Source organism: Thunnus thynnus, chromosome 4 (genome assembly GCF_963924715.1).
Source record: "Thunnus thynnus chromosome 4, fThuThy2.1, whole genome shotgun sequence".
NCBI classification, from domain to species: Eukaryota; Metazoa; Chordata; class Actinopteri; order Scombriformes; family Scombridae; genus Thunnus; species Thunnus thynnus.
In genome coordinates, this window is record NC_089520.1 from 29,161,376 (window position 1) to 29,189,177 (window position 27,802).

At 44.5% G+C, this 27,802-nt stretch overlaps 2 protein-coding genes across 10 annotated transcripts in view; both read left to right on the plus strand.

Annotated features, from left to right (window-relative positions):
- sulf2a (sulfatase 2a) overlaps window positions 1-2,144 on the plus strand; it is a 45,325-nt gene extending 43,181 nt beyond the window's left edge. For 5 of the 7 annotated variants that reach the window (XM_067588181.1, XM_067588184.1, XM_067588185.1 and 2 more), the window contains 2 exons: window positions 257-310; window positions 704-2,144. In XM_067588181.1, coding sequence (XP_067444282.1) covers window positions 257-310; window positions 704-734 — 85 coding nt within the window. In that variant the 3' untranslated portion in view covers window positions 735-2,144. The remainder of the gene's footprint in view (window positions 1-256; window positions 311-703) is intronic. The other 2 variants (XM_067588187.1, XM_067588188.1) reach the window with 1 other exon arrangement.
- A 427-nt stretch (window positions 2,145-2,571) lies between these two features.
- Window positions 2,572-27,802, plus strand: part of arhgap46a (Rho GTPase activating protein 46a) — a 34,493-nt gene continuing 9,262 nt past the window's right edge. The window contains exons 1-3 of one of the 3 annotated variants that reach the window (XM_067588178.1): window positions 2,572-2,978; window positions 15,998-16,504; window positions 25,975-27,409. In XM_067588178.1, the coding sequence (XP_067444279.1) occupies window positions 2,794-2,978; window positions 15,998-16,504; window positions 25,975-27,409 (2,127 nt within the window). In that variant the 5' untranslated portion in view covers window positions 2,572-2,793. Of the gene's footprint in view, window positions 2,979-6,157; window positions 6,369-15,997; window positions 16,505-25,974; window positions 27,410-27,802 lie in introns of those variants that run through there. The other 2 variants (XM_067588179.1, XM_067588180.1) reach the window with 2 other exon arrangements.

Genomic DNA, 27,802 nt, shown 5'->3' on the forward strand with positions numbered 1-27,802 from the left:
CTGTTCCCTTTTTTGTAATGAAGCCTAATTGCTTGTCTCTGCTGTGCGTGTGGGTGTGTATGTGTGTGCGCATGCATGTATGTGTGTGCACCTGTGTGTGTGTGTGTGTGTGTGTGTGTGTGTGTGTTTGTGTGTGTGTGTGTGTGTGTGTGTGTGTGTGTGTGTGTGTGTGTTTTGTGCGTGTATATACCTGTGTGTTTTGTCTCCATGCACGTGCATTTGCCCTGCGCGTGTATACGTGCTGTGCATGCTTCAGGCCAGTTCATCGTCGAAAGAGGCCAAAAGTGAAGAAGCCTTCCTCCAAATCGCTGTGAGTTTGTCATAACCCATCTGTTCCTTTGTAGTCAGCCAAGCTCTACTCTTATCTCCATCCAGATTTTTTTAGCTTGGTCATATGACCCAGCAGCATGCTCTCCTCTCTCCTTACTTTAGTTCTCTTCTCTTCTATTTACAGTAACTCTCATTTACCTGCATTGCAAAGCCGCACCATCATTTTTTTCCATTCACCCACTCAAGTCAAACTCAATACAGCAATGCAGATGTGATGTGTCCTTATGTTGTGTTCTCAGTCCTGTTATTGTCATTTCTTACTTTTCCTCGCAGTCTTGGTAGGGACAGACCACAACTGGAGCCATGGTTTCCAGTGAATGCTTCAAGTTGCACATTTAACTTACAGCATTTGTTTCCCCCCCCACACACACAGAGGGCAGATTTGGGAAGGCTGGGTTGGTTAACCATCTGCAGCCCATAACCAACCACACTGGCCTCCTCCAGCGAAGGAAGGAGTAGGTGGCGTGAAGGCGAACCCAAGGACCTTGACCACACTTTGATGGACCATAACCTGAGATTCTACTCTACTCTGATCTGGGGTTTTGATTTTTGAGAGAGCTACTCTTTGTAGCCCTCACCCAGACAGAGGAGGAGACGCTGAGACTGAAAGGAAATTAAAGAATCTCCAATTGTCAGTTTTACCTTCGCACACATTTCGTACTCATTTACATCCTCTGTTACCCCCTCGCTGTCAAGACCAATAACACCAGGACGCTGTGATTCAGATGGGACAGTGTGGGTATCCACAAGCTATTCAGTCTCACAGTACTGCTTGTAGATAATATATATCAGCTTTAATCAGCTTTCTTTCATCATATGAGACTGGATGGAAACATGAGTTGTCAACTCTGCTGCTACACAACAATGTCATGGGTGCTGCCGCTCGCCCTCATGATGTCTCTGTGGCACATGCTGATAACCTCAATCATAGCGTTTGGAATATGATTGCTGACATAACAACAGACTTTCTTTTTTTTTTTCTTTTTTTTTCTGCACCAATGTGTCTGCACATGGAAGTGGTATGGACTTTATAACGACCAACTGTAACAGACTTTTTCGCCATAATCTTTTGTATTATAGTTGATCTTAACGCTGATGAATGTCCTTAATGAAGCATCATCTTCCTCAAAGCTGTGAGATGTGAGGTGATTTTTAGATTTTGCCTGCCTTGATCCAACCCTACACAAGTGTCAAGCACACCTCGAACAGGCCTACACTAACCACTATCTCACAATGGTACGATCCAAACCTCCAAAATATTTGACCACTGACAGAAAGCGTCATTAGTGAATGCCATTTTTTCTCCTTTGTATTGTCAGAACCACACTGTAGAAGTATCCAAATAGTTTGTTCAGCTTGCTATACATGGTGCTACAGGATAACAATACAGAAGTAAAATCTTGCTGTACAGTACAGTATGTATTTGAATGTATGTTGTGCAATTAATATAAATGTTTACAATATTTTTTATAATACTGAAGAGGCAGACCTCATTGTATGATATGAGTTGACAAAATGACCTTATAGGGAGAAATGTAGATTGAGAAATTTCATTGCCCGCAATTTGTATGTTTGTCCTTTCCTTATTTACATTGGAAAAGCACTTAAAGGGTTCACTGTGAAGAGATGCGCCATGTACATTTGATGGATATATAGTTTACTCTGTGCCAGAGGAACAACACAACAATGTAATACCTGTTGATGTGAATTTTAGCAACCTGCCTTTGTTAGCTTCTTTGATTTTTTTTTAGCAGATATTTCCATAGACCTGAGTGCTGATAGTAATTGTGAATAAAGTGTTGTTTGACCATAAACATGAGCCGACTTTTCTTCTACAAAGGCATGATGGTTACTTGTGTTCCTGTCCAGCAGGTGTCTCTGTCTGCCTGTCCACCGGGAGCGACACGCTGCTCACATGCTCACATGTCATTTCACTACAGTTACAAGAATGGAAAGATAGTTATGCTCGTAAAACAGAGAGTTAAGACCTTGAAGTCTCTCTGACTTGGCCGAGTTGAGTCAGAAGCCGTTGTAAAATCTGCACGTTTTATATCCCTGATATGAAATTCAAATGTGAGCGAACTAATCCAAACTCAGACTGCTGCGTCGCCTAGCAACCACATTGTTCAATTACATGTCAGTACAATATGTGTTTTATAGCGTATATTTTATAACTAAAGGTGCTTTAAAACAACAGCGTGTTGCTGTCAAATTGACCAAACTGTCACTTATAAGTGACTTCAGCACTTATTTACATCCACATAAAGACTGTGGTCGCATAGAAATTATTTTGCTCCAGCTTCAAGAAAAGTTTTGACCGTGATGAGAGCCTGAAACGACGGTTCTGGTCACTGTGCTTTGTCCAGCCAACGAAATGTTTTGATCAGGGTTTGGCTTCTGCTCTTTTCCAGCCAGCTAGTTGAGGGATTGAGTGCGGGGGGTGGGTGACCCCCATCCCAACCTATGACTCACGGGCAGAGGCGGAGACTCCATATCGGATTCACCACCGTAGGACCGTCCCGTAAGTTACTCACTGCCCGGACAACCTTGTGCGCTCAGAAAACAAACCTGCAGCCCGATACGAGGGAAACATCGTTTTCTCCGTGTTTACGCCCTGTTTACAATGTGAGGAGGATGGCCGGGACAAGGTAAGCTAACCCTCCGTTAAACTTCAAAGCGATACAAACTTTACTGGAGACAGTTTAGTAGCTGGAGCCTCGCTAACGTTATCATCCCGCCGCCGACAGCTCGCCGAGGGCAGCCAGCAGACAGGCAACCACGCCGCTCAATGGATAGCTACATTGTTGAAGTACTTTACAGTGTTTATGGGAAATTTATCGTCTTAAATGTTAGCTGGAGTTTGTGAAAATTAAGTGTGAGTTATCGTTCAGAAAATTAATTTGAAGAGAGTGGGTCCAAAGGTCTCGTAAAACTGAAAGTTAGCAGTAACGTTAATTTTTGCCAGTGGTGTTGCTATTTTTATTTAACGCTACGGCACATTTTTAGCAGTTTAAACTATATTAAGTATTTAGTATGTTGTTGCTAAACAGTATTAACTATTTAGTTGCTTAATAACGCTAACATGAGGCAACTGTGACAGAAGTTCGTGTCTTACAAAGTCAGGTTTCGCCTCCATTCAGTATGTGTAGAGTTAAATTAGCTAGTAGCTGTGTGGGGGGGATTTAGCCCACTTTCTTCGTTTCTGTCTATCAACACCTCCCCCATCTTTTGATTTTTTTTCCTAAACTCTTCCACAAATTGGCTAAGCTGACTAACTCTTTGCTGTGGTTAACAGACCAATAACCTAAACGGAAGGCAAATGTCCCACAGCCCATTTGTTGCTCTTATTTTTACTGGTGGATGGTAACTGGGGCTCTTAGCCTTAGCTACTGGTTTGATCTCCACATGTTGGATTTTTTCAGCATCTGCTCTGACTGCAGATGCGCATTAAAACTTTGTTTAGCTGTCATCGTTTTCATGAGACAGATGGTTTGCTTCAGTCCACACAGTCTATTTAAAACTACTGAGATGTATAGGATAAGCTACTTTGGTTCCCTTCAACTGTTTTGGCACATGTTTAAAATAAATGGGGGGTTATTCTGCATAGTTCAGACTTGATGGCTTTTAATGACTAAAGTTGAAGTTATGATTTTTTAATGCACCTCCTGTTGAACACTGTGCAATGTACATTGTCTGAAAAGCAAGCCGTCTAGTCAGATGTCATTTATATAGCCTGAGGCAGTTAGTTTGACACACCATACCAACCTGTCTTCCTGGGTGCAGCAGTTGAACCGTCTCCCTGCCCAACATGGCTCATCTGATAATGACTGGTGGTAGTAGCGTCTGCGTAGTGTTGGTTTCTGCAGACGTGTTAACTTCTCTATCTGTGCAGGGCTTCATCTTTATCTGTTCAGCTCTACATTACAGACAGAGAAGGCGAGATGGTGGGACAAGACAATGGTCTAAGCTATTTGGTCTTGCTGCCACCTAAAACATCTCCTCCGTTCATTTAGGCTTGTCAATTTGAGGAGCAGAAACTACAATAGGATGTTGTTGCACTGTTTACCCAGCTAGCTCACAACAGTGTGCAGACAAAAGAGAACAAACCATACGTTCCCCTAACAAGATGAATCAAAATGGGGTCTTTTGACAAAGACAAGACAGGATGTCCATCCTACAGAGGATTTGACAATAGACCTGTTTGTCTGTTGAGAGGAAGTGATTTTGAAGCTTGTGCTCTGGTGACAACAGCATGTCAATAATACATTATGTGGATGATCTCTTTCTTTTCGGTTGAGTTTTTTTTAGACATACAGCTTCAAATCATGTTTTCCAGCTTTCAGCCAATTCTTTCCTGTTTTCTGTGATAATCCTGGTCACATCCCTGTGGATCAGTGCTCTTAACACTTTGTACACCCTTTCCATCTGACTTTGATTCTCTGTGGTCTACCATAGTGACAACGTAATGAGGTTAAGGTGATTTACCCAAACCATCTGTAAACACATTTATCTGTAACTGTACAACTGACACCAAGGCACTAAGTTGTACCTTTCTTCTGTAGGGATTAAAGGCGGGTTTAACTTCCTTGGCCACACTTGGTTGAACCTGATGCTAAGAGTGCTGATCATCACTCACAAGCATTACAGGGGATAATAACTTGCGGGTTTAGTTATAATATTCAGATAGGCTGTAAGGATGAATGAGTCATCTGCTATAAAAGAGTTGAAGTCTATATAATCTTAGTGAGCTGTCACAGTGCAAAACTGTGTCAAAATGCAAATGAGTTCTGCACAAAAAATACAAAAGCACATAAAACACAATCATTACACACAGAAATGTAACACTGAAACTCAAAAAAAAAAACACACATAAAACATGCAAAGTCTAACTAGAAATGAAAGGTTTTTGCCCATGAAATGCATCATCAAATTGTCTCCCTCTACCAAAACCTGAAAGTCTTTTATTTATTAGGAAAGTATTAATCTGTCCCTATACTGCCGATCCCCCAGCGACGGCCTCTTAAATCATAATCCGCCCCACTCCTCCCTTCAGGCCCACATAGACCCAGCGTTAACATCTTCACCAGGCTGCTCTGCATTTCTAATCCTGCAGAGCCTGCCGTCTGCACCTTCACTTCCTCTAGAGGACAATCCGGACGTTTCTTTCCCATGTGGTTGCTTGACCAGCCGCTGACCCCCCCACTCACCCTGTAACTCTGCTCTGGGATTAGACCCTGGCCTCGTTTGTCATGTCAGCAGGGGAGGATTCGGGGCAGGGGGGGTGGGGATGGTGTGGTCCAACTGAAAATGAAGTTACAAACTGCTGCTGGTGGCAGGCGAGCAGGTCAGAAACTAATGGAAAATGTTGTTTCCATTAGGCAGCACGCAGATGGCAGAGGTTGAATGCTTGAGTTTATTTTTAAAAGGCAAAATATGTCTGACCCGGGATGATTTGACAAGATAAAGTTTGGACAATGAATGCTTAGGGTTATTAAGTACAATTACATCCTAATAGGTTCATTCGTTTCTCTTGTTTGGACAAGTGACCCCATTGTTCCTGCTCTGACAGCTGGTGTACTGGACAGAAAGACCAGGCTGTATGGGGTAAACACCCTGATCCCGTCCTCAGCTTCTCCTGCACATGTTCACTCTCGTCCAGATTCTTGTCTGATCTGAAAAGTCCCCATGTGCTCTTCGAGTAAGGAAAGGGGTGGATTTTAGGAAGGACAGGGGCTTCTGTTTGGTCAGGCTTACTCCTATAAAAGGGAATTTATTGACCCTGTTGCTGACTAGTGTCTCAGACAGACAGTGACTGTTCAGCAGAGCAGTTAAGGGGGCCGGAAGATCCCGGTGTTTGTGCTGAACACTGCAGCATTCGTGGGAGAAGGCCGGATGGCGGGACAAGACAATACTCACCATACAGCAATCACAGAGCGCTGCTTCACTGTGGTTAGTTTGTAGGCGGATTACAGCGAGGGTATCTGAAGTAACATTCAAGACTGCCAACACAAAAATGTTCTCCTGGAACCGGTAGCGAGGTAGGCACTATTATCTCAAACATCTCATGAAGAATCGGTTTGTTGCAGTAGGGGGTGAACATTTTGGCAGCTACAGGGAATGAATTCATTTAGGCCATGTAAAATCGCGAGCTGGAAGGCAGCATGGGAAAGACGGGTCTTGTTGAAGTTGGCTGAACGACCTTGTGAGATCCGGTCTAATCCAGTGCCAATGGTGAGGGGAAACTGTCTCTAGTTCTGGATTAGGGCAGCTGTTGAAGGAGGTCACCCTGGACCTTGTATGCATGTCTCAAGCCCCTCCCCTCCGTGGATCTGATTGGCTGGGTTCCCCTGTGTGGAGGCAACACAGAGAGTTCTCGTTGAATGAAGTCTGCCTGTTGATCTGACAATAGTCTGCATTGTTCTGTGCCATCACAGGCTTTAGAAATAGGGTGCATTTCACAGGCTTTGTAATGCATATGACGGTGAGTCATCACAGGACATTCTTGTCAACTAGGTAACCATGTTTTTTTTTTTTTTTCCTATTCCCCGAGAGCCCCCAGACGAAGAAGGGATATTTTCACATCGGCGTGTTCATATGCTTGTCTTTCACAAGCAAACGGTCGACAAAATCCTATATATTCGTTTGTGGTGAACACAGTGTACAGGTTGGCATTGTGAAGAAAGCGGCAAAGATGTGGAAAATCTACTTTTTTTTTTAATTAGCAGGAAATTGTTTTAAAATAGAGCCGACTGTGGCATGTAGGCCCTGCAATACAGCACACACACAAAACCAGACCATCTGGTTCTCGCGGTTTGAAGCGTTAGCAGTCGATCAAGTGACTCAGAGCTGCCAATCACGCTGTTCACAGGTGATACTAGGCAAGAAGAAAGAGTTCATCAGAAAACTTACTCATTGTCACTGACATGATGACATTTTAGTAAAGTAGAGCTCTTGCAGGAGAATTATTGCATTTGACTCCACAGTAATTGGCAGAAAAGCAGTGTTGGATTTAAAGGTGCAACAATTCACTTTTTTTCATTTGTATCATGGGACTGCTTAGTATCCTTACTGTTTTTTCAGTCGAGCAGTGTCATAACAGAATTGTCACACCCTTTGTCACTCAACAGCTTGTTAGCATCTTTTGCGTGCAGGCCACTTGGAGGTGAATCAGGTGGCAGGGTGAGCTCTGGAGTCTCCCCCTCTGCTCATCTTTATCCTCCCATCCTAACCTTGTTCTCTCTGCCAGGCATGCGGCTGCCCGGCTGTTTAGTCTTAAAGTGCTTTACCTCTCTTCCCCTCCTTGGCAACCTGCCACCCCTGTGCCTGGGTCGGCTCACATAAGGCCAGCTCTATCATGCCTGACGAGTCTTGCTGTGAAAGACGACCCCTGAACTCGTTTGCCAATGTCAGCACACGACGAGTGAGGAATGGACACTGACAACTGCAGCTGAGGGTTGGGAGGAAACGTGGTAAGGGGGAGGTTGGGTAGGGAGGAGAGAGAGAAGAGGTAGGAACCTGTTTGAGTCTGTGTCCACGTTAATGGAGAGACTACCCATGTATGAAATAGTGATTTTTGGGCAAAACACTTGATCAAATCATTATTTCGTACTTTAAAGCTGTCCGACAACATAAAAGAAATGTCATTGACAACACTTGTGTGATCGGCCATATTGAATTACAGAAAGAGCCCTGAAAAACCCTGAAAGCGTGAGTTTCTTGGCCATTTAAGTGAACAGTGGGGACTCTTCAGTGTTTTTAAAAAGGTAAATTTGCCTGCCCACAGCACAACCAGAACCTGCTGTTTGGGTTTGGAAAACTGTGGCTTTGTGCTGATGGGGAAAAAAAACATTTTTTCAAATGTATCTATCTACTTTTTTGAACATGGTCACAAAATTGCAGGAAAAGTGAGTAGGCCTTTGAAAATGAAGACACCTTGAATGGTTGTCCACTCAAGGTATCAATGATCATTCCAGGTTCAAGTTCATGTCTGTCAATTTTTCACTCTTTTGATCATCAGGGCCTTTATGGATATACAGATAAGCTTTGGCTGTAAGGCAAAATGACCCCAACACACAATTGCACAAATGGCAACAGTAGTTGACCGATGAAGACATTTACCAGAGCGTTTGACATTATTATAGAGTCATTACAATGATAAATAGACCAGTAGAAATTCTAACAAGAAGCAAAAGAGTAAACAAGACGGGCAGTGTGCAGCTCTGTGGGTCTGGTTTACAAAGCACATAACTGTTAAAGTTAGAGAACAAGATAAGTATACGGCATGCTAACCCCTAGCATTAACTTTATGAGGGTTGCTGTGGGCACAAGTGCCTAGTTGCCTCTCAGAAGTCCATTACTCTAAAACAGACTCAGCAGTCCTCATGCCGGTTTGTTTGTTGTTAAATTAAATGCAGCACATAAGCGCACAGGCACCAATTGTGCCGTGAGTTTTACTGACCCCTGACCCTGGTGACACGGCAGGAACGGGAGGTGTTAAACAAAAGGACCAAAGAATGTGTGTATGACAGGTGCAGGGCTTTTTTCTGTCATCTGAAACATGTGCACTCTCCCCTCTCGCTCTGATTGTTCTGGACGCCTGGGCGGGGCGGAGGCTCACACATCCTGCACAAAGACGACATATATACACCTCGCCCTAGCTCTGTTTCCAACAGACAAGATTAGCCTCTATCAAATGTGATTTTTGTCATCACTATCAACAAACACTGCCAGCAATGGAAACACAGCAGCTGAAGCTGAACTATCAATTCTTGCCGTGTCCTGTAGATTTTCTTCAGAGCACCGTCACACACACACACTCTTGAGAGAATCATGTTTGATTAAACAGATATTCTGACTGTAGTATGTTGCACGCAAAAATGCAATTGTCAATGGAGTGGAGTCCAGAAGAAAAAGAACCCAACTATCTTTTTTTTTTTAAAATGGGCCCTGTATTTTGTTTCAGTGCAGTCATGTCCTTGAAGTGCTTCTGATGGGCTTACACATGCTAGAGCTGTGGCCCTCTTCACTCCAGTAAACGGGACCATGGCCACAGCACTCAACATGCCAGGTTTACAGTTACACTCTTCGTTAGTCACAGCTACTGGAACTGCTGCCAAGCACTCAGTAGTCGGTCCGTGTCCCTGCTCTTGTTTTACAATATTTAGATAAGCAGGTTGCCTAGCAGCCATCTTGAATAGACTTTGTACATGGTTTATATATAATCAAACAGAAGTCAGCTTTTGGCAGATCACTCCTTGCATTATAGTGAGCTGCAGGTCTCTGCTTGCACAGTAAGAGCAAATTACCCGTGGTTTCTCAGTGTTGCTACATTTTTAATAGTTTTATACCTGTGTGGATAGGTGAGTTTAAATACTTTCTCTTCTCTGAGTGATGATCTATTTTAACCCCTGTATCTAAGGAGAAAGGACGGTTTATGTCTCCAAATAGGAAATAGCAGGTCTGTAAATATACCGGCCAGGGTGGACCTTGGCACTTGTTGATGTGCTTGGTGAGCGGAGTGCTAAGGTTTCCTAGATGAATGGCAGGCCCTGTGTGAGAACTCAGCCCGCCCTGGTCCACAAGGGACAGTCACAAGCAACAGCTCAGAATAGTCTGTTGTTTGAAAAGGTTAGAGGTTACCTTACAAGAGGACTAAATGGTAAATGGGAGCTTAACTGGCCCGCTGGTTTTATCTATTGTCTCACCTTAACAACTTTATGGACAAATGAATTCGGTAATACCCTCCATTTGGCTCAGTTTCTGAAGGCGTCCTATCTGTCCATCAGAAATGCCACAATAGCATTGGAGCATAAAGCTGCGTTTCAACCATTACTAGATTATCTGATGAAACACTGCTGTATAGTTTGGTCAAAAATCTAAGCTACACAGAGAAAACAATGTTTTTTTTTCTCTCTGTATGGTTTATCTTTTTCACAAAATCAACAACCACATTGGTATTTTAGTTTGTTTGAAATCCAAAGCTGGACAATAACACAAGGCTGTGCGTTGCCCTATTTCTAGTGAATGTATTGTCCATTCCTCTATGTTTACTGCTGCTGGGAAAAGTGCCATTTACACTTTGGCGTTGGCTTCGAACAATGGGGCAGATTCCATGAGCTATATTCTGTTGTTTCCCTCACTCTGGGAAACCGCTCTCAGTTCTAGTTATTTTTGGAGCTGACTGTAAATTGTGGATGATAGATGAAGTATTTCTCCCTCAGAAGGGGACCTCTGGCACATCGAGACTGGGAGTAACAAAATGGTTGAGAAGGTGTGCTCGTGCGCACGTCTCTGTATGCGTTTGGGTGTGTGTGCAAGTGTCAGTTTTGGCCTCTTGGTCTCAGTGGCAGGCTCTGTTTGCAGAGATTTTTTTGCAATTTGACAAGCTTTATTTTTAGTCACTGTGGAATAACCATAGTCTGCTGAAGCGTCTCCTTGACCCAAATGGGAGACAAAGACCCTGTGTACCATGGGAGAGCAGAGAGTGTGTTATTATACACAAGAGTCGAAAGGATAGTGGATTTCATCCTCAAATTTCCAAATCATTCAAAGCTGTGGACAGTTTAGATACAAAACCGTCTGATGTCACGAGATAAACCCCTGCTGCATTAACAAGAGTTCAGTTAAATAATGTAGGTTGAAGTGAAATGAATGAAAAATTGGAGCAAAGTCTCAGTTAGGGATTCTGATGGAAAAATAGGTCCTATGAAAAAAAAAAGCAGTTTATTTTCAAGAAAGACTGGAGTCAGCTAAAAGTTAAGTTAAGTTAAAGGGGACATATTGTAGAAAGGAAGATTTCTATTTCTTTTTTGATTATAAAGCAGGTCTGGATACTATTTAAATACTGTGAAAGTATCAAAATGCTCAGTCCACGGAGAAATGCACACAGCCCATATTCAGAAACTGCACCTTTTAAACAAGCCGTTTTGTACTTCTGTACGGTTGTGATGTCATAACTATACGCTCAGCATTTCCCCCTACCTCACCGAGGGCGGGGCTCACACACACACACGCAGAGCAGAGCAGAGGAGAGACAGTCGCGGAGGAAATGCTGTGCAGTTGTTGGAGGTCAGGAAGTAAATTTGTCATTGTACAGCCTTCTTAAGGTTGGATAACATTATCCTCAGCAGTGGCTATCACAATTTCCTGGTTGAGTTTTAGTTAGATACCTGGTTTTTCCTAGCTACAGTACGCTACAATCCATTACCTGAGATTGGCCTGGGCATGCGTCACTCAGCCATTCAGTAGAGAGGGGCATTGAGCAGACATAAAACAGCCCATTTCAGGCTGAGTGAGACAGAGGGGTTGCATCCATGGCTTGTACAGCTGTAACTAGGAGGTTTTTGACCATAAAAACATGCAAATGTTTGTAAAAAGACCACGAAAATGAAAATTGTAAACTGGGAAAGGGGAATAATAACACCTCTTCAAAGGGAAACTTTGCCAATTTTCAACCAGAATTGTTTCATTACAATGTGGGTAGCATATGCAAATAAACAATGTTTAACTTCCTTTCATGTTGCCATGCACCCAGAGCTCTGCGCTCATTGTGATGCAAAACTCGTGACTTTGGAGATCTGCCTTAGACTACAAACTACGTTTCAGCATTTTCTGTAGTGGTGCCTTCATGGACGGTAAAATGTGGGTCTCCCAAAACACTCCCGCCTACCATGTTACTCTAGTGATAGGGAAAAGCAGACACTAAAATATCATACTACTAAATACTTTAAAATATCAGTATATTTGGAAGAAAACTAGTTTCATGATACGAGACTGAATATTCCACTGTGGAATCAGCCACAACAGAGTCTGCAAGACAAAGCGACCACCAGAGCAACGTTACAGCTGCAGCCTGACTTCAGCAGCTGAGTTTCTCTGTAATAACGCTAAAACTAACACAAAACAACAACTAGCTTTACAATACAGTGTCAGAGCAGAGATGTGGCACCACTATTACAACTTATGAGGCCAAATATAGTGCTGTGGAATCAGACAAAATAGAGTATCAAGGAGAAAGCTACCACCAGAGTCATGGTACAGCTGCAGCTGAAATAGAGGTGCTTCAGCCAGGGTAGCTTGGCAGCATCGACCGGTGCCTGCCTGGTGATGATCGTCCGAGAGAACAAGAACAGAACAGAAAACTCAGCAACTCTTTGTTACCCGTAACTTGTGGGCAGCTGCATTCAGCTTTGTCCACAATCCGGTCCGGCTCATCATCATCCAAAATAGGCAAAAGAAACATTGTTTGCTTGCACACTGTTTTGATATAGGAAAAAAAGTTTTGTAAATGAAAGTAAGCCTCAGTAAAGAGATATAATGCTGCGGACGTGTGCAGTGCATTCTGCTTGTTGTGGGATTCCCCTTTAAGAGTGATATGAAGAATCTACAGCTTCTCTGTTTTCTTTTGTCATAGAGCACAAATTTCCAAAATAATTGCACAATTCTACTACATAGGTGACCTAGTTTTACGAAATCATCATATTCACAGCAGTGAATTTTTCCTTTAATATTCATGAAAATATTTCGTGTTTAAAGTCAACTACTCCACATCATTATTTTTCAACTCTCTGTGTTCACATGTTTACTGAAGGCAGTCAAGTGCTGGTTTAGGACCACACAAACCCCTAACATGGAAGTCTGCTTCAATTAAATTGAGTTTCCTCAGAGGTAAATCAGGTGCTGTGTCCTTCAGTCATAGGACTGTGTGTGTGTGTGTGTGAGTGTGTAATAAGTTAATTTTAGATCAATATAAAACATTTGTTGGAGTTAAACTTCGCTGAGCTGGTGCAGACTGCATTCCAAACCATTTATGAACATTTGCAGGATGAAGCCGGCTGCCTCAGTTGTTTGGAGTTCTGCTCTATACTTTAATGCCTCCTTCTCTCTACAGTGAGCGAAAAGCTGAGCAGGCTCATTTGCATGATATTACAGACAGTAACGTCTCACCAGGAATTAATAACAACCAGAATGTTGCTTGGTTAGTTTTCCATTTCAGGCAATGGCAACACTTTTATCTAATTTACAGGATCGAGGACATGTTATCATGGCACAAATGAATCCATCTTCATTTTAAATGTAGAAAAAGTGTGTTGACTGACAAAGTCCCTTTGTATTAGACAAACCTGTGTAATGGACATCACATGTTACTTGAGTACTCCCAAAAGTGATGTTTCAGGAACTTCAGAACCTTAACACTGGTCCATCTTCCTGCTTATCTGGTTGTGTCAACAGAGCCCAGCAGGCTCACTCTCAGCTCTAAACTGCTGTTTATTTACCCAGAGGGAACAGTCCTTATGCAACCGCTACACCCCATGCTGCTTAACTCGTCAGCCATGGCCTCCACTGTTGACCCTCAAACCCTGATTTCCTGTTAGAGTGTTCAGGACACAGTCCGCCATGTTAAAAGTTTGTGCTGGTTTCCCCAGTGTCATCACTGCTGTGGAATTTTGGGATATAAAAAAACACTCCATGTTTGTCATGTAATCCATAAGGGATTAATTTGAATTCAGATACAAACACTGCATTTATAAAGATTGATGACAAACAGGACTGAATGGAGGAATGCAGCATGAAGAGATCGGTTTCTCTACTGTGGGAATGCCTCTTTAGGAGGCCAGGAGCAGTAAAAGGATGAAGACTCTGGTATGTGTGGGGTGTTATTGACTGTTTGGCCTCCGCTTTGAATGCCCCATTATCCGCAAGGCTTCCCGCCCATTAAGTGTTGCGGACCTGATCAGTCTGAAAGTCATCTTCTAATAGTTGAGCCTCATTGTGGAACCCACTCTCTCTCTGTGAGTCAGACTGTAAACACTACTCTGCTAGACCGAATCAACCGCTGCAACATGAACAAATACATTCATGCTTTTGACTCATAAATACATTTTCTTCCTCAATTTCCTCCCTCATCTTCTTGTAATTCCAGGTGGGTTAAAAAGACAGTATAAAAACAGCCTACATGTTGAGTCCACTAAGGTCAGGGCTGCTTGCCTAGTGTGAGAGATTGGACCAGATGGCCTCCCAGCATAGAGCACTGGGACACATGGGTAGACAGTATATGGAAGGCTCCTATATCCTCTCCATGCACTTTCTATGTTTACCTAGCTGTTAAATCGACCTATGGAGAGTCTGGGGCCAGTGCTGAGCACATAAGAGATAGAGATTAATACTTGATACTCATAATTGACAAACAGATACGTCAAAATTACTCAAGCTCTGCGGTTAAAACTGAGAGCAGCTGTTGTTCCCAGTGAGTTGTAGCCAACGGGGTGACATTGTAACCCTGGCAGAACTGACTGGCACCACACTCTTCTGTGTCTATTTCTGAGGCCGGGGGTGCACACAGGGTTGGTTTGGCAGGCACACAAGGAATGAATGTGGGTATTTGGTGGACTTTGTAGGTAGCATTATCCATGCTAAGCTTTATGCCCCTTCTGATCATCACAGGTAGCCTGGACTGCAAGCTTGTACCACAAACAACCGTGATGGGGAGAAGAAAAGCTTTTCTGTCCTCAGAAAGCTGGGAAAAGATCCAAACCTATGGCAGATTCTTGTGACACTAATTCCTCTCCACTGGTGTTTTTCTTTCAAAGATACTAGGCTAGAATTGGATGGGATACCAAAGAAAAGAAAGAACCTAGCCTTGCCAGGACCCTCAAGTGGTCATTACAAGAAAAGAGAAGAGAGGAGGGGGGGTGTTGTGACTTATTGGATATTTTGAGTCTTTCCTCTGGCCCGGATCTAGACATCTACTGGGATGCTGAGCCTGGGGAAAGGACTCTTGCTGGCTGTTAGCAGTATTCCTGTTCCCACATGGATTTGCTGGCACAGTTAAGGCCTGCATTAGGGAACTAGATCAAAGGAGACATAATGGAGCCCACTAAAGGGTAGCATGACCTGGATATACCCGCAAACTGCAGTCCTAGCTTATTTGTCGTATTTATTGACCCTGATTTGAAGTAGATAGCTGCAGCATATACTCATAACAGGGGGTGATATCACTCAGTTGCAACATGCCACACACTCCATTTAACACAGATAGTGTCCTATAATTTCTCTGAAATTCAGTTCATGGTCTAATTGTGTGTAATTGGTTGTCAATCTTATCTGCTTGCCTATGTACTTTTATGCAAACCGGGTTTCTCTCTATTTCTCTCTCTGCCTCTTTCTCTCTTTTGCGCCTCCCCTCCCCGCTGTCTCTTTTTTTGTTGTTGTCTGTGAGTATTGTGCTGAGCTGGCTGCTGTCACTCTGTGATTGTAGTTAAGCTCAGTGGTTTTTGTGTTAGTGGCACTCGAAGCGTATGGTTCTCTTTGGGCCCTGCTGACTCCATGCCTGGTGTCTCACTGAGTGTGTCCACCTGTCTCCTTATCCGGGAAACACATACACGCCATCACTCCTGCCATTGCCTACCAAAGAGATGACATCACTCCAAACACACACACATACAGATGGATACATGTAGGGGACACAAACATTGACACTCTCTCCATATGGGCAAGTGGGCATTTTTGAGCCTCTCAGTCTGTCAAACAGTGTGGGTTGTTTACCGCTTGTCGAGTTGATGAGTGCTCAGGCGTGATTGTATTATCGAATCCTGTTGGTGAATCTGTTGCCATATTTAGATGTAAAAAAAAAAAAACTTTACCCTTTTTCTTGTTTCTTCTCATTCAGCTCTGATTGGGTGGAGATCTTGGAGCCACGCTCCCGTGAGCGTATGTATGTGAACTTGACCACTGGTGAGTGCGGCTGGGAACCCCCTCAAGGCGCTCCAGTCCGCCAGGCAGACGGTAACCAGTGGTGGGAGCTGTTCGACCCTCAAAGTGGCCGCTTCTACTACTACAACTCAACTGGGCGTCGCACAGTTTGGCATCGACCCCAGGGAGCCGATATAGTGCCACTCTCCCAGCTCCAGGCCATGAAGCGCTGCAGTGAGGCCAAGCGGGCTGGAGGGGGCGTCGACAGACACCACCATGGGACCACGGGGAGTATCAGCAGTGTAGGGAGCCAGGGGCGCTGCACCCCTCTGCCCGAGCGAGACGCAGACAGTCCTGTTCCCAGAGCCCTGGAGACCAGTGAGGTGGCTGCCAACCCCGAGCTGGACCCAGCAGTGGACAGCAGATCGCAGGGAGACGGAAGCAGCACTGAACACAGCACAGATGGCAGCAAAGAACCACAGAGGTAAGCCTAACCAAGCCTCCAGTAGCCTCTACAGTAAGTCTGGAAAGGGAATTGTGCTTAATCATTAGTGGATCATATTACCAGGAGAAAAGTGAGGAAATGTGATAGTCATCTCAGCATGTGGCATAGTGAGTCGTAATGACTTTCAAATGCTTCTGCTATGAGAACTCGTAGGATTATTTTGACTTTTGACCAGTCAAGCCGATCTCAAACTGCGTTTCTATTTTCATTCTCACTTATCTGAACATTCCATATGTCCCATGTTTCCATACAATTGGCTGTGAACCATGCTCGGTCATTTCAGCAAATCGTTACCAAATGGGGAGAATGGTCAGTTATGTTATAGAGCACGACATTTCTCCCCCCTCACGCTAGGGTTTCTGGTGCAGTACGGCCCCTAACAGTAAGTCATTCAAAGACCCCATCATGTGCTTGGCGTTGTGGCCTCATCCAAACCACCGTCTCTTCCCTCCAAGCCAGATTCCAGGCATGCCACTTCTGTTTCCCCTGGCAAAGGGCCACTGAGGCCGTCTTAGTGTCCTTCTGTGTGCTCACCACCATCCTGCTCCACTCTGCTCCAATGCTCATTTCATTTTCCTAAAACAAATCTAGGCCCCAGGCCATCAGAGACTGTAACGCCTCTTATGGGTGAGAGCTTAAATGTGCATGCATGAGAGGCATGTGAGAGAGTGTTGTCTGTGGTTAATAACAAGCAGAACCGCTACATTCCAGCTGCCTATAAACAAGGAGAACCCTGCTGGTTTTCAGAGGCTCTGCCGTGGCGACTCTGGCTCTCCGGTTCCTCCTGGTCCTCCTTGTACCTCACCTTGACCATTAGGAGGTCTCTCCCCTGACCCTTTGGTCCTTTGGGATTATGAAAAGATGGAGGGTGAACTAATTGGTCAGTCATGGCTGTTAAATGACACCACTATATGCCTTGTTGCATCGCCTCTGGTGTGTGTGGGGAGTGTTAAAACTCCCCAGAGGGTCCCACTCTGCCCCAGTGACTCAACCTTTCCCAGAACCTTTTCTGTCTCCCCTTAAAACAATGGCCAGCTGTGTTCCTCAGAGGACGGCTGAGGAGTCTTTAGCCAACAGGGACTTGATACCCTACTTAGCCATATGGCCCTTCACATGTTCACCAGCCTCCATCTCTTAGCAGGTAATTAGATACCACCACAAAATGCACAGAGAGGGTGGAATGTGACAGCTCAAAATGGATGAAAACAAACTCTGAGACATGCTTGTCTTCAGTCAGTGGCCCGCCTTATTGATAATGACAAGGATCAATGGGATAAGAGCAAGAGAGAAAGTTTAAATGAAGAGCTGGAATGGTCACGGTGGTTTGAGGTTAGCTAATTGTTCTGTCTCACCCTTAATGGAGAAGTGTTAGGAGCTTTCATGAGCACACAGTCATTTTCCTTTTTTAGATCACACTGTTTCCGGTCATTACTTTTTCAGTTTCATAAGGTGTTTCAGTGTTGAAAGTTCCTCAATGTTTGGTTTGAACGTCCGTTTTAGACATGTCTCGACATGTTCTTTTTTCTTTCTTTCTTTTTTTCTCTGTGAAATTTCAGCAGGGATGAAATGTTATTAACTTCTGACCTTTGAAAAACAATGCTGTTCTTTGTGAAGATGGGACAGTCCCACTTCATCCAACACCAGTTTCCTTTTGTTTATGGGCTATTAATAAATCTGTTCATAATAGATAGAAGAGTTTCCAAAGTTCCACACAACACACCCCGTGTGTTATTGTAAGCACTGGTTGGTTGATGCAGCGTCCTTTCTCTGTCTGTCTCTCTCTGTTTGTAAAGTTCATATCTGTATTTGTTCATGCTTATAGGAAATGTAGACACACACACGCACGCTTGCGTGCCAAATCTGTTACTCATTGGCCAAGTCTTATCACATGTCCTGGGAATTTCTGGGTACTTCAAGCCTGTGGAGCTCATCAGGGAAGTACCGTGGTCTCCAGGGGTAAACATGTCAGTCACATGTGGTTATGGGCACAGGAAACAGGCAAACTGATCTCTTTCCATGATGTAGGACTCAAAGGTGTTACAGATCATCTAGCTTATAACATCTGTATTGAATTTCACCCACCTTTCATCGCATGTGTGTCTGCGTTGTACCAGGTAACATCTGTATGGGATTTCACCATAGATGGTGTGTGATGTGTGATGTGTGTGTGTGTGTGTGTGTGTGTGTATGTTCCTGTCTTCACTGTGTGTGGGCTCCTTTCCACTACATTCAACTTACAGGAGACCTGCTGAGGATGAGTGGATGTTAGAAGTCTGCTGAGGACACATGACAGCATGGTGTAAAACAACCCAGAAGTGACCCACAGTGGTTCACATCAGGGTCACACTACTCTTTTGTCTCGTGGGCTTGCCTGAGGCATATAATGAACCACTAAAACGAACAAAGGCTCTCACTTAAACCTAGTTGTCCCCAGGGTCAACTGAGAGCTTTCTCTAAGCGGGAAGTCTAGGTATGCTGAAAGGAGAACAACACCAAATGGCTTGTATGTGCCCTCTCATTTAGCCCCGTAATGATATAGCGGTGTACCAGCATTCAATCTAAGGCAGCCGTGCTGGGATTAGACACTTAAAACTTGCCTTTCCTGATTGTTGGCTAGCTTTGGATTCCTTTAAAAAGATTCCGAAAGTGTACACAGATTTGTCTGTATCAGGAACTATGTTTATTTGTGTGCACTTATACCAAAGTTGTATCAACATCTATTCATTACAGAGGAGACAAGATAGTTGGTTTCAAATGAATGTGCAACCAGTTTAGTTATATGGGTGTTAGGTTCAATTTCAGTCTGATGTGTTTTCAGAAAGTACACACGCAGGAACCTCTGTTTAAAGGTGACAGTATCTGATACCGACCGACTTAAAAAAAAAACAGAACTGGAAACATTTTATTCTCATTTCTCTGTCAGAGTCTATGTTAGGGAAGTTTTAAGGGAATTTTCTAAATAAACTGTCTGCATGAAAGCAACAGTATAAAAAAGCCGAACCAATTTAATACAACTGAACGTGGTACACGGAGAGATGGCAAAGATTTTTCCGAGCATCGAGCCGTTATGCCCTCGATGTAGAGGCCAGCCAGCAGACTTTATGCACATGTTCTGGCTGTGTCCGAATCTCTCCACCTTCTGGATAAGTGTTTTTAAAGCTTTTAGTGAGATGTTTGAAATCCAATTTGACCCTGACCCAGTCCATGCCCTCTTTGGTTTAACATCAAAGGAATCCCGTGCTCTCTCACCAAATAAAGACTATGTGGTCATAGCTTTCACTACACTCCTTGTGAGACGTTTGATCCTTTTAAAATGGAAGCAACGCGCTCCTTCATCCTTTTCTCATTGGGTCAAAGATGTTATGTATTTCTTAGAGCTAGAAAAAAAAATTAAATACACACTCAAAGGGTCCTCTCAAAACCTTTGTTAAGATATGGAGGCCCTTTCTGGATTTTTATGACTCTACAGGAGCCCCTTGTTAAAGAGGAGGGTGGAACTCATAAATGTCCTATTACAGTAGTGAGCATCCCCCACTCTCCTCCCTTCCCTTTTATTCTTTTCCTTCTTCCTTTTGTTTGAATAGTTAAAATTTATTTATTATTTGATTATCTTATATTTTTCCCTTCTTCGCCTAAATGTATTCTGCAACCTGTAATCCTATGGATGGGTGGGTGTTTAGAGAGGGTGGTAGAGATGGGAATGGGGAATTCAATTTGTCAACATATTTGATGAATAGTGCTTCTTTGTATTTAGAAGATGAGTAGGTGAATTGAAGTCCAAAACACATGTTTTGTCTTTTACTCTTATGGGATGAAAACTTTGAAAATCAATAAAATATATTTACAAAAAAGCCAAAACAAAACAAGCTTCCCCCTCGTGTGCTTGCGACTGTCTGTCTGTGAGTCATGTAGGAGAAATCACTAGTTGTTTTATTTAGGAAACAAGGGGGGCGTCTTATGGGGTAGATTAAGTTTTTAAGTTCTTAATGAGTCACATATTGTCTACATGTTTACAGCGGGAGCGCAAGCCTTTCATGCTTTTCATCTCCCGCCACTCTGAGGATGTAGCCACAACATTTTTACGCACACTGGAAAGACTTGTTTTATCTCTTCACTCCCGGTGTGGTAAGCTCATTTTTCAGCTCTTTCCAGATGGTTTTTTAAGTCTGCCTATAATAATGAAACAGTTTTTTTTTTTTTCTTCTGTGTGAAAAAAGTTTGAACTTGGGATCCTGTTATGTGCTTGAGTGCTTTGGTCTAGTTAGCAGTGACAATGTCCTGCTTTCATTTTTATCTCTGTGCCGTTTCTCTACTTTTTCCACGTTTCACTCTTTGTCTTTCTCGTAAAGTTTATGACTTTCTCAAAAGCTAGATTACAGAGTTACCATTTTATGTGTCTCACTGAAGCAGCGTATCCAAACCTCTTTTGTTTTATTTTAGATATCATTGAAACACTGCTTTTACAGTTAACTTCTCCCTCTGGTGCTGTGGTGTAGTGGAATATCTCAAGTGTGTGTTCACAACAAACCGGTGGCACTGCATGTGAACTGGCCCGAGGCGTGCTGCTCTGGCTGCCTCAGCTGACGCACAGTGGGCAGACATGCTGTTTTTCAGAGTGCTTTCACTCCCATTCATTTCTAAAGACACATTATTGTTTACTTACTACCATTGTTATTGTTTTTTTTTATGATCTTTTGTATTCCTGATATATATCTCTGAGACTTGAGACTGATTGGAACAGGTTTGGTGAGTGTGTGAAAAGGATCCTTTTTTTTTTATCATGTCATCCTAATAGTGTGCTATCATGGGATCTGTTCTCACAATAAACACTTGCAGATACAGTTTCAAATTCCAGTGATGGGTCTCTCTGGAATCCCATTGGGTTTGGCCTCATCCTGTCCCTTCAAAATGATCCTAGTGGCCGTCCCCTGGCCCAGCCCGGCACTCCTCAAAGGGTCGGGCTGCCAGAGCCACGGACATGCACAGCTGGTAGACATCTTGGCTCAGAGGAGGGAGGTGCGTCAGTTCAGCTGTTGCAGGACAGCTGGCTCTCTGGAGGTGTCTTACAGGAAGTAGGGGGCCACCAGCTTTGCCTTACGTCCAAAACATTATTTTATGCTTCTGTCAGATATTTTTATGACAGTTTGTTCAAAAGTGAGGTAAGAGGAAAAATCAGCTTTGAACGTTGGCGACATGGATTCGACATTGTCCTCAGCGAATCTTCTTTGTCTTTTCAGTTTCCTTCCTATTACGCAGATCGCAGCGATCCCATTGGTCTGTGCTCTGAGGTGTTTGTGTAGCAGAAGCTTGGCCTATGCAACCTCATTTCCTCTTCCTGTCCAACCAATGTTAATAATAACCCCTGTTTTTCAGACCCCACTATTCCCAGGGGGGATATTTAAGAACTTCAAAATCCATTTCTCTATCGGCCAAAGTGACTCAGCTGATGGCTTTTCCAACAGCAGTTATTCCAAGCAGGAAAGAAAGGAGAGACAGAACATCTGCTGACATCAGAGCCCCATAGTATATTTAGTTGGTCATTGAGACTAACTGACCGCAGGAATATTCAGAACAGTGACAGAAGTATCTGGGACTGTGTTTGTGGATGTGAGACACCAGAACTGCCAAGACTAATTGGAATTTGCTGACCGTTAAGTTGATTTGCTGCCCTGGACACCAATCAGATTACCCCATTGGTTTCCAAAGGGCCTCTAACTTCATTTTATCTTACATTTCTCTGTCCTGTCTATCCTAAAGGTCTCACGTGTTTGTTCCACGCTCTGAATGAAGGGGTTTGTAAGCACATATGGGCATATCATAGGTGTGTGGCACGCACATCCGCTGTGTGCTTGAGAAATAGTTGAAATGGAGATGATCTCTTTGCAAACGGCTAGAGATCTAGAAAAATTCAAAGAGAGTTTTTACACCCCCAGTGATAATTATCATCTCTTTTTTTAACCTCTGTGATAAATTGCTGTGCATAATCCCCTCCTTCAGCTAACATTCAACAAACACCTGACAGGCAAGCTACTAGCAGGCAACACACCCTTTCTAAACAACTTTCATTATGGTTGGAATAAAGTCCAGGCCTGTTCAGGGTTACGTAAGAGCCTGTCTGTTTGCCTGACTGAGGTTGAAGATGACTCTTTCAGGTTCAGCCCCTGTCCTACCCCCCTCTCCCCCCCCACTCCTCCTTGCACTCCATTGCTGTCGTTTAGAGAAGCGTCTCCGTGACAATGGTACAACCATGCATTGTGTGAGGCTCACCACACTGCCGCAGAGGCCCCTGAATGAGCTCTGAGGAATTCCAGCCTTCCCGCTCATTCCCTTGCTGCACTCTCCCACGACTAATCCCCACCCCTTCTCATTTACACATGCTCACACCCTCCTCTCTTGTCTCTCTGTTCTCCCTCACCCACACCCCCCCACCACCACCAGTTGGTCTCCCCACTTTTAGGCCTGTTGTATTTTCTCACCATTGTACTGTTCTTGTCTCTCTTTCGGTCCAGGGTTTGTAATCATACTTTATTTGGTTGACCTGGGCTTTACTGATATGTGAGTGTTGTTCTAGCTGTGTAATGGGATTAGAGGCTTTGGATAGAGATCGAAGACACTGTACAGCCTTACTGTTAGAGTTGGCTACTGGCCCCCATGCGATCGTGATGATCATCACACCAAACTCCCTGCTAGCACAATGTGTCAGTGCTGAAGGGGGTGAACATACCCCCTTTTGCTGAGCCTGACTGGGACAATGGCAGGCAAACAGCAGAGACAAAGCCTGACAAAATCCCTCTTTCCCAACACTGAGAGCTGGACTTAGCAGGGTGCTCCTCACAGCCATATGAATGTGTTCAGTTTCAGTCCCTGAAGGATAGGCCGTTTACTGTTGCTACTGAATATATTATATGATATACTTTTTTGTGTGTGTGTGTGTGTGTGTATGGATAGGCAGGAATAACATAGAAGGATGAAATTTTTCAGGAGACAGTGTTGTATTTTTTGGACATGAAGATGAAAGGGCAACTTGGTTCCAAGGATATAGAATTTCTAATAAATAAAGTCAAACAAATTGTAAAGTTCTACAGTAAATATAATTAAGATTAAGCCCATATTTCCGCCCTCAGTGCAGTGTGTGAACATTACATTAGGCATTTCCTGTTTGTGTTACATACGGGGAAGCCCTCTCTCCAAACCTCCAAAGGACCTCCTCGGACAGGAAGTAGTGGTCACTTCTCTCTCAGGGTCAGTCCTCATAAAGTACGTCACCCACCCACAGAGAACATAGAGGACAGAGTCATGATTTTTTTTTCTTTTTCTTTTACAGTCCGCCATTACATGAACCCCATAGATTGTTTTTTTTGTGTGAGCAACAAGGTTTGATGTGTTTGTAGATAATGGAAGCGGAATTTGATTATTGTGGTTTAATGTGTGAGGTCTGCTGTGTTCTTTGGCCGTCCAATTACAAGAAAAGCCTTGATGTTTCATGTGTGAGCTGTTCCTGCCGTAGCAAACCGGTGCTAAACAGTCAACCCCGCGTCAACTGCCAAGGTGGGAAAGATTTTGTAGCATTTGTATCGCCTCCTCCTGCCTGACAGGACCAGAGTGAGAAAACATACACCGTTTCAAAAGAGTACAAACAGTGGCTTCTCACGTTTACAGCTGTCACTTATCAACCCCCCTCACAGCCCTGTATAACCATACACAGTCACACTTGATTGTAACAACTAAACAGTGGTGGTTTGAGGTGAATCCCATCCATCAGAGCTTCTTGTCTTCACACGTGTCTGTCTGTGTGTGTGTGTGTGTTATGTGTTAGGCAGTAAACTGTCTTGATTGGTAGTGGTGAAGGGGGGGCCTTGGAGTGTTCCCAACAACAGTGGTTGTGGCAGACTGTCCTGGTGCTGCGCCAGGTGGCTGAGACCCAGCTGTTTATAGACGCAGCCTGGATGGTGAATCTCTGGGACCGTTTGAAGATGAGAGCCTGTTTACATTCAAACCTCTGAGGTGGTGTGACTCATTCTATAGACCGGGGGTGGCACAGGTTCCTGAGAGAGAGAGAGAGAGAGAGGCAGAATGCTGAGCTATAGCTAGGAGGACTAAAGGAAGTTTGCCGTTGGCCTGAGGACCTCAGGGGAATTGTTTCTGCATTGTTCCAGAGAGATGTGGGGAGGAGAGGGGGGTCACTCCGCCTCTTTCCCTCCTCCCTTTGCGTCCTCTTCCTGCCGTTACAGCCCAACTCTCAACTGAGTCGTAGTGCTCTTGGAAAAGGGAAGCCTTTGAACACTAGCTCTGGCTCTACACTGGTCTGTGTTTATGTTTGGATTTACGAGGACAGAAGGTGATCAGCTTTGATTCTCATTAATCACCTAACTGAATGTTAAGTAGAGAGGGTGGAGGGAGGGAAGGTAAGTCTCATTTACCCTGCCTATAAACTTACTTACCTGTTTGATTTGAGTAAGCCAGGAAGTATATTGAGTCTGTATGTTCTGTACTGCGTCACATGCGTCTTACTCAGGCCAGCCACCAACTATGTCATGTGCGTATGTGCAATAATGCCTGCTTTAGACACACTGGTTGGTGTAAGAGGGTGAGTTTTTGATCAGTTGAGGAATGAAAAGTCCTGATTGCAGGGGAAGATTATGAGGCGACAGCAGAGTGGAGGGCAGTAGACCAGAGCAGCGTGACCAGATTGATGGCAGATTGTTTTATGTTGCTGGGATTAGCAGTGCGCCATTGGGTTTGAAGTTAGCCTAGCCACTCAACCAAAAGGAGAAGAATTAACCTTTGGACCCGAGCAAAGATCTTCTCAACTGTGAACTACTGCAAACTTGACTTCTTTCAGATCAGCCTCTTTTCATGTGGCCTGCTGGATTACTGTGCAAACGTTCACTCAGTGATTCAGATGGCAGACTTTTATGCCATGTGATAGTCATATATAGATGAAACCAACATTAGCTACTTCACAGATGCACAACTATTATACAGCATTACTCTATGTATATTCTCAAGACCTCAAGTCACACATGTTAGGAAGAAATGTGGACGGGTGTCAGTGAGATGTGTTGTGTTCAGTCACTTAGTATTTTTAGGCACTTGGTTCACACAACACACACAGGAGTTATTGTCTCATGGGTTTGACAAGGCTATTATGACTGCCAGACTAAAAATGGAGTGAAGTTTTTGGAGGTCAGTGAAATGTTTGGAGAAGAATTTGTGGATTGCTGCTGATTTTCCCAGCCCTGTCAGCCTGGAATTTTCTGAAACAGATGAAATGTAGCAGATGGCTTTGCGCCCATGCTTGATTGCATATGATGATAATGCTTTTATAGTACTGTTGGCTTTTAGGATACTGTCTGTTGAATATGTTGCCTTTTATTTTTATCTTTATATTTACTGTTTCTTTGACTGACATCACATCTTATTCTTACTCTATGTCTTCTCTCCTTCAGAGATGCTTCTCAAAGATGGCAGCCTGCTCCTGGTTCTAAGGCGGCCATGTTGGTAAAGGTGAACAGCATGAGCCGTAGCCAGCCAAGCCCAGCTTTGCAGCAGCAACACCTCCAGCACAGTGCACACGGCAAAGCCAACACCTTCACGCTCCACTCATCCAGCAGTAAGACCCAAGGAGGACACTTAAGCACCAACCAGGGATATAAAACTGCCCCTTCTGGCAAAATGGCAGCCGACACACGCCAGGCTCATCACCTGAGAAAAGCCAGCAATGGCAGCTTCTGTTTGGTGACATCAGAAAGTGGCCATCCTAGTCCACTCCTGCACAGGTCACAGACCAGCACACCACGTCCTGTCTCCCCCCAGTATGGTTGCACTGCCCCAATCTATGACGAGCCAGTTTCAGACTGTCCCATATATGATGAACCCCCAATAGACATGGAGGTAGAGGGGGCGCACCTGTACAACGGGCAACCTCTGTCTCGCCTGACGCCCACCCATAGCCTCCAGAAACCCAGACACCTCCAGCACCCTGGTTCATCTCATCCAGGGTCCAGACACAGGAGGAATCCTTCTGCCTCTGACTATAGCCCAGCTGGTCTGGAGTGCATCAAGCACATGGTCAACGTGGACCCCAAACAGCTCCTATCCAGCTCCCCTGTACCCACACGTGCCCCCTCCCCTACCTCCAGGCAAGACCCTGTCTTGACCCAGCCTCAGCCGCATCCCCAGTCCCACGCTCATTCTTTGCCCCAGGCCCGAGGTCAGTTGAGGGACAGAGAGCCAGGGACCCCGGGCCCAAGTACACTGGACAAGAAGCACAGCTGGCGGGTGCTGGAGGCCACTGTGCAGCGCGCCATGGAGGCGCGGCACAGTAGGCAGAGCAGCCAGGCCTCGCAGGACTTCCCCTCCTCAACTCCACAAGCCACAGCAAACTATCAAGACTCTGGTTACTCCACAGGCCCCTCTCCAAGTCTGAGAAGAAAGAGCAGGAGGAGGGTGGGAGCCGGTGGCGGTGCAGGAGGCAGGCCGGGGTCGGTAGGCAGCAGTGGAGAGCTGTGCGCCCTCAATGAAAGGCTGATGGCCGAGATGAGGGAGGTGGTGAGTCGCTCCAACACCATGAGGGAGGTGAGAGCAGGACTGGACCCGGAAATGGGGGAGAGAGGGGTCGTACCTCGGACACGCTCCCCTGCAAACTCACTCAGGTGGTACGGAGGAGGAGGTGGGTCAGCTGGCAGGTGCGCATCACGAGAGGACCTCACCGGGGCTACCCGCTCACTGAGTAGGGCAGGTAACCATGGCAACCCAGCACTGACCCCTCTGGAGATACCAGGGAGGCAGAAAAGGACCTATGAAAAGGTGGACACCTTGGAGATGAGTGTTAATAGCCAGGCAAGCCTGTCTTCACCAGAGACCCCAGGACCACCCTCTCAGGTAACCCCACCCCCTGTGTGTGTATGTGTGTGTGTGTGTGTGTGTGTGTGTGTGTGTGTGTGTGTGAGAGAGAGAGAGAGAGGTCTGAAATTAACACCTGCTAAGCACCAAATGTGGATAGATTTTCCGTTTGGTGAGTAAATCCCAGAGGACTATCTGCCACAATGGCAGGTAAATATGTGTCCCAAAATAGTCATATAATAAAATATCTGGCATGATGGCTCAGAGGAAATTACTCATGTTTGTTTACAGTGTTGACGTGCGCACCATATGTTTTTTACATGCGTCTAAACAGCACCACAAAACTATAGTGCTCAAGATGGTCTGAGGCGAAGGAGCACAAGCTACAGACTGTCTTGAGCGCTCCTAGTTTAGTGTCCCATACAGGACATT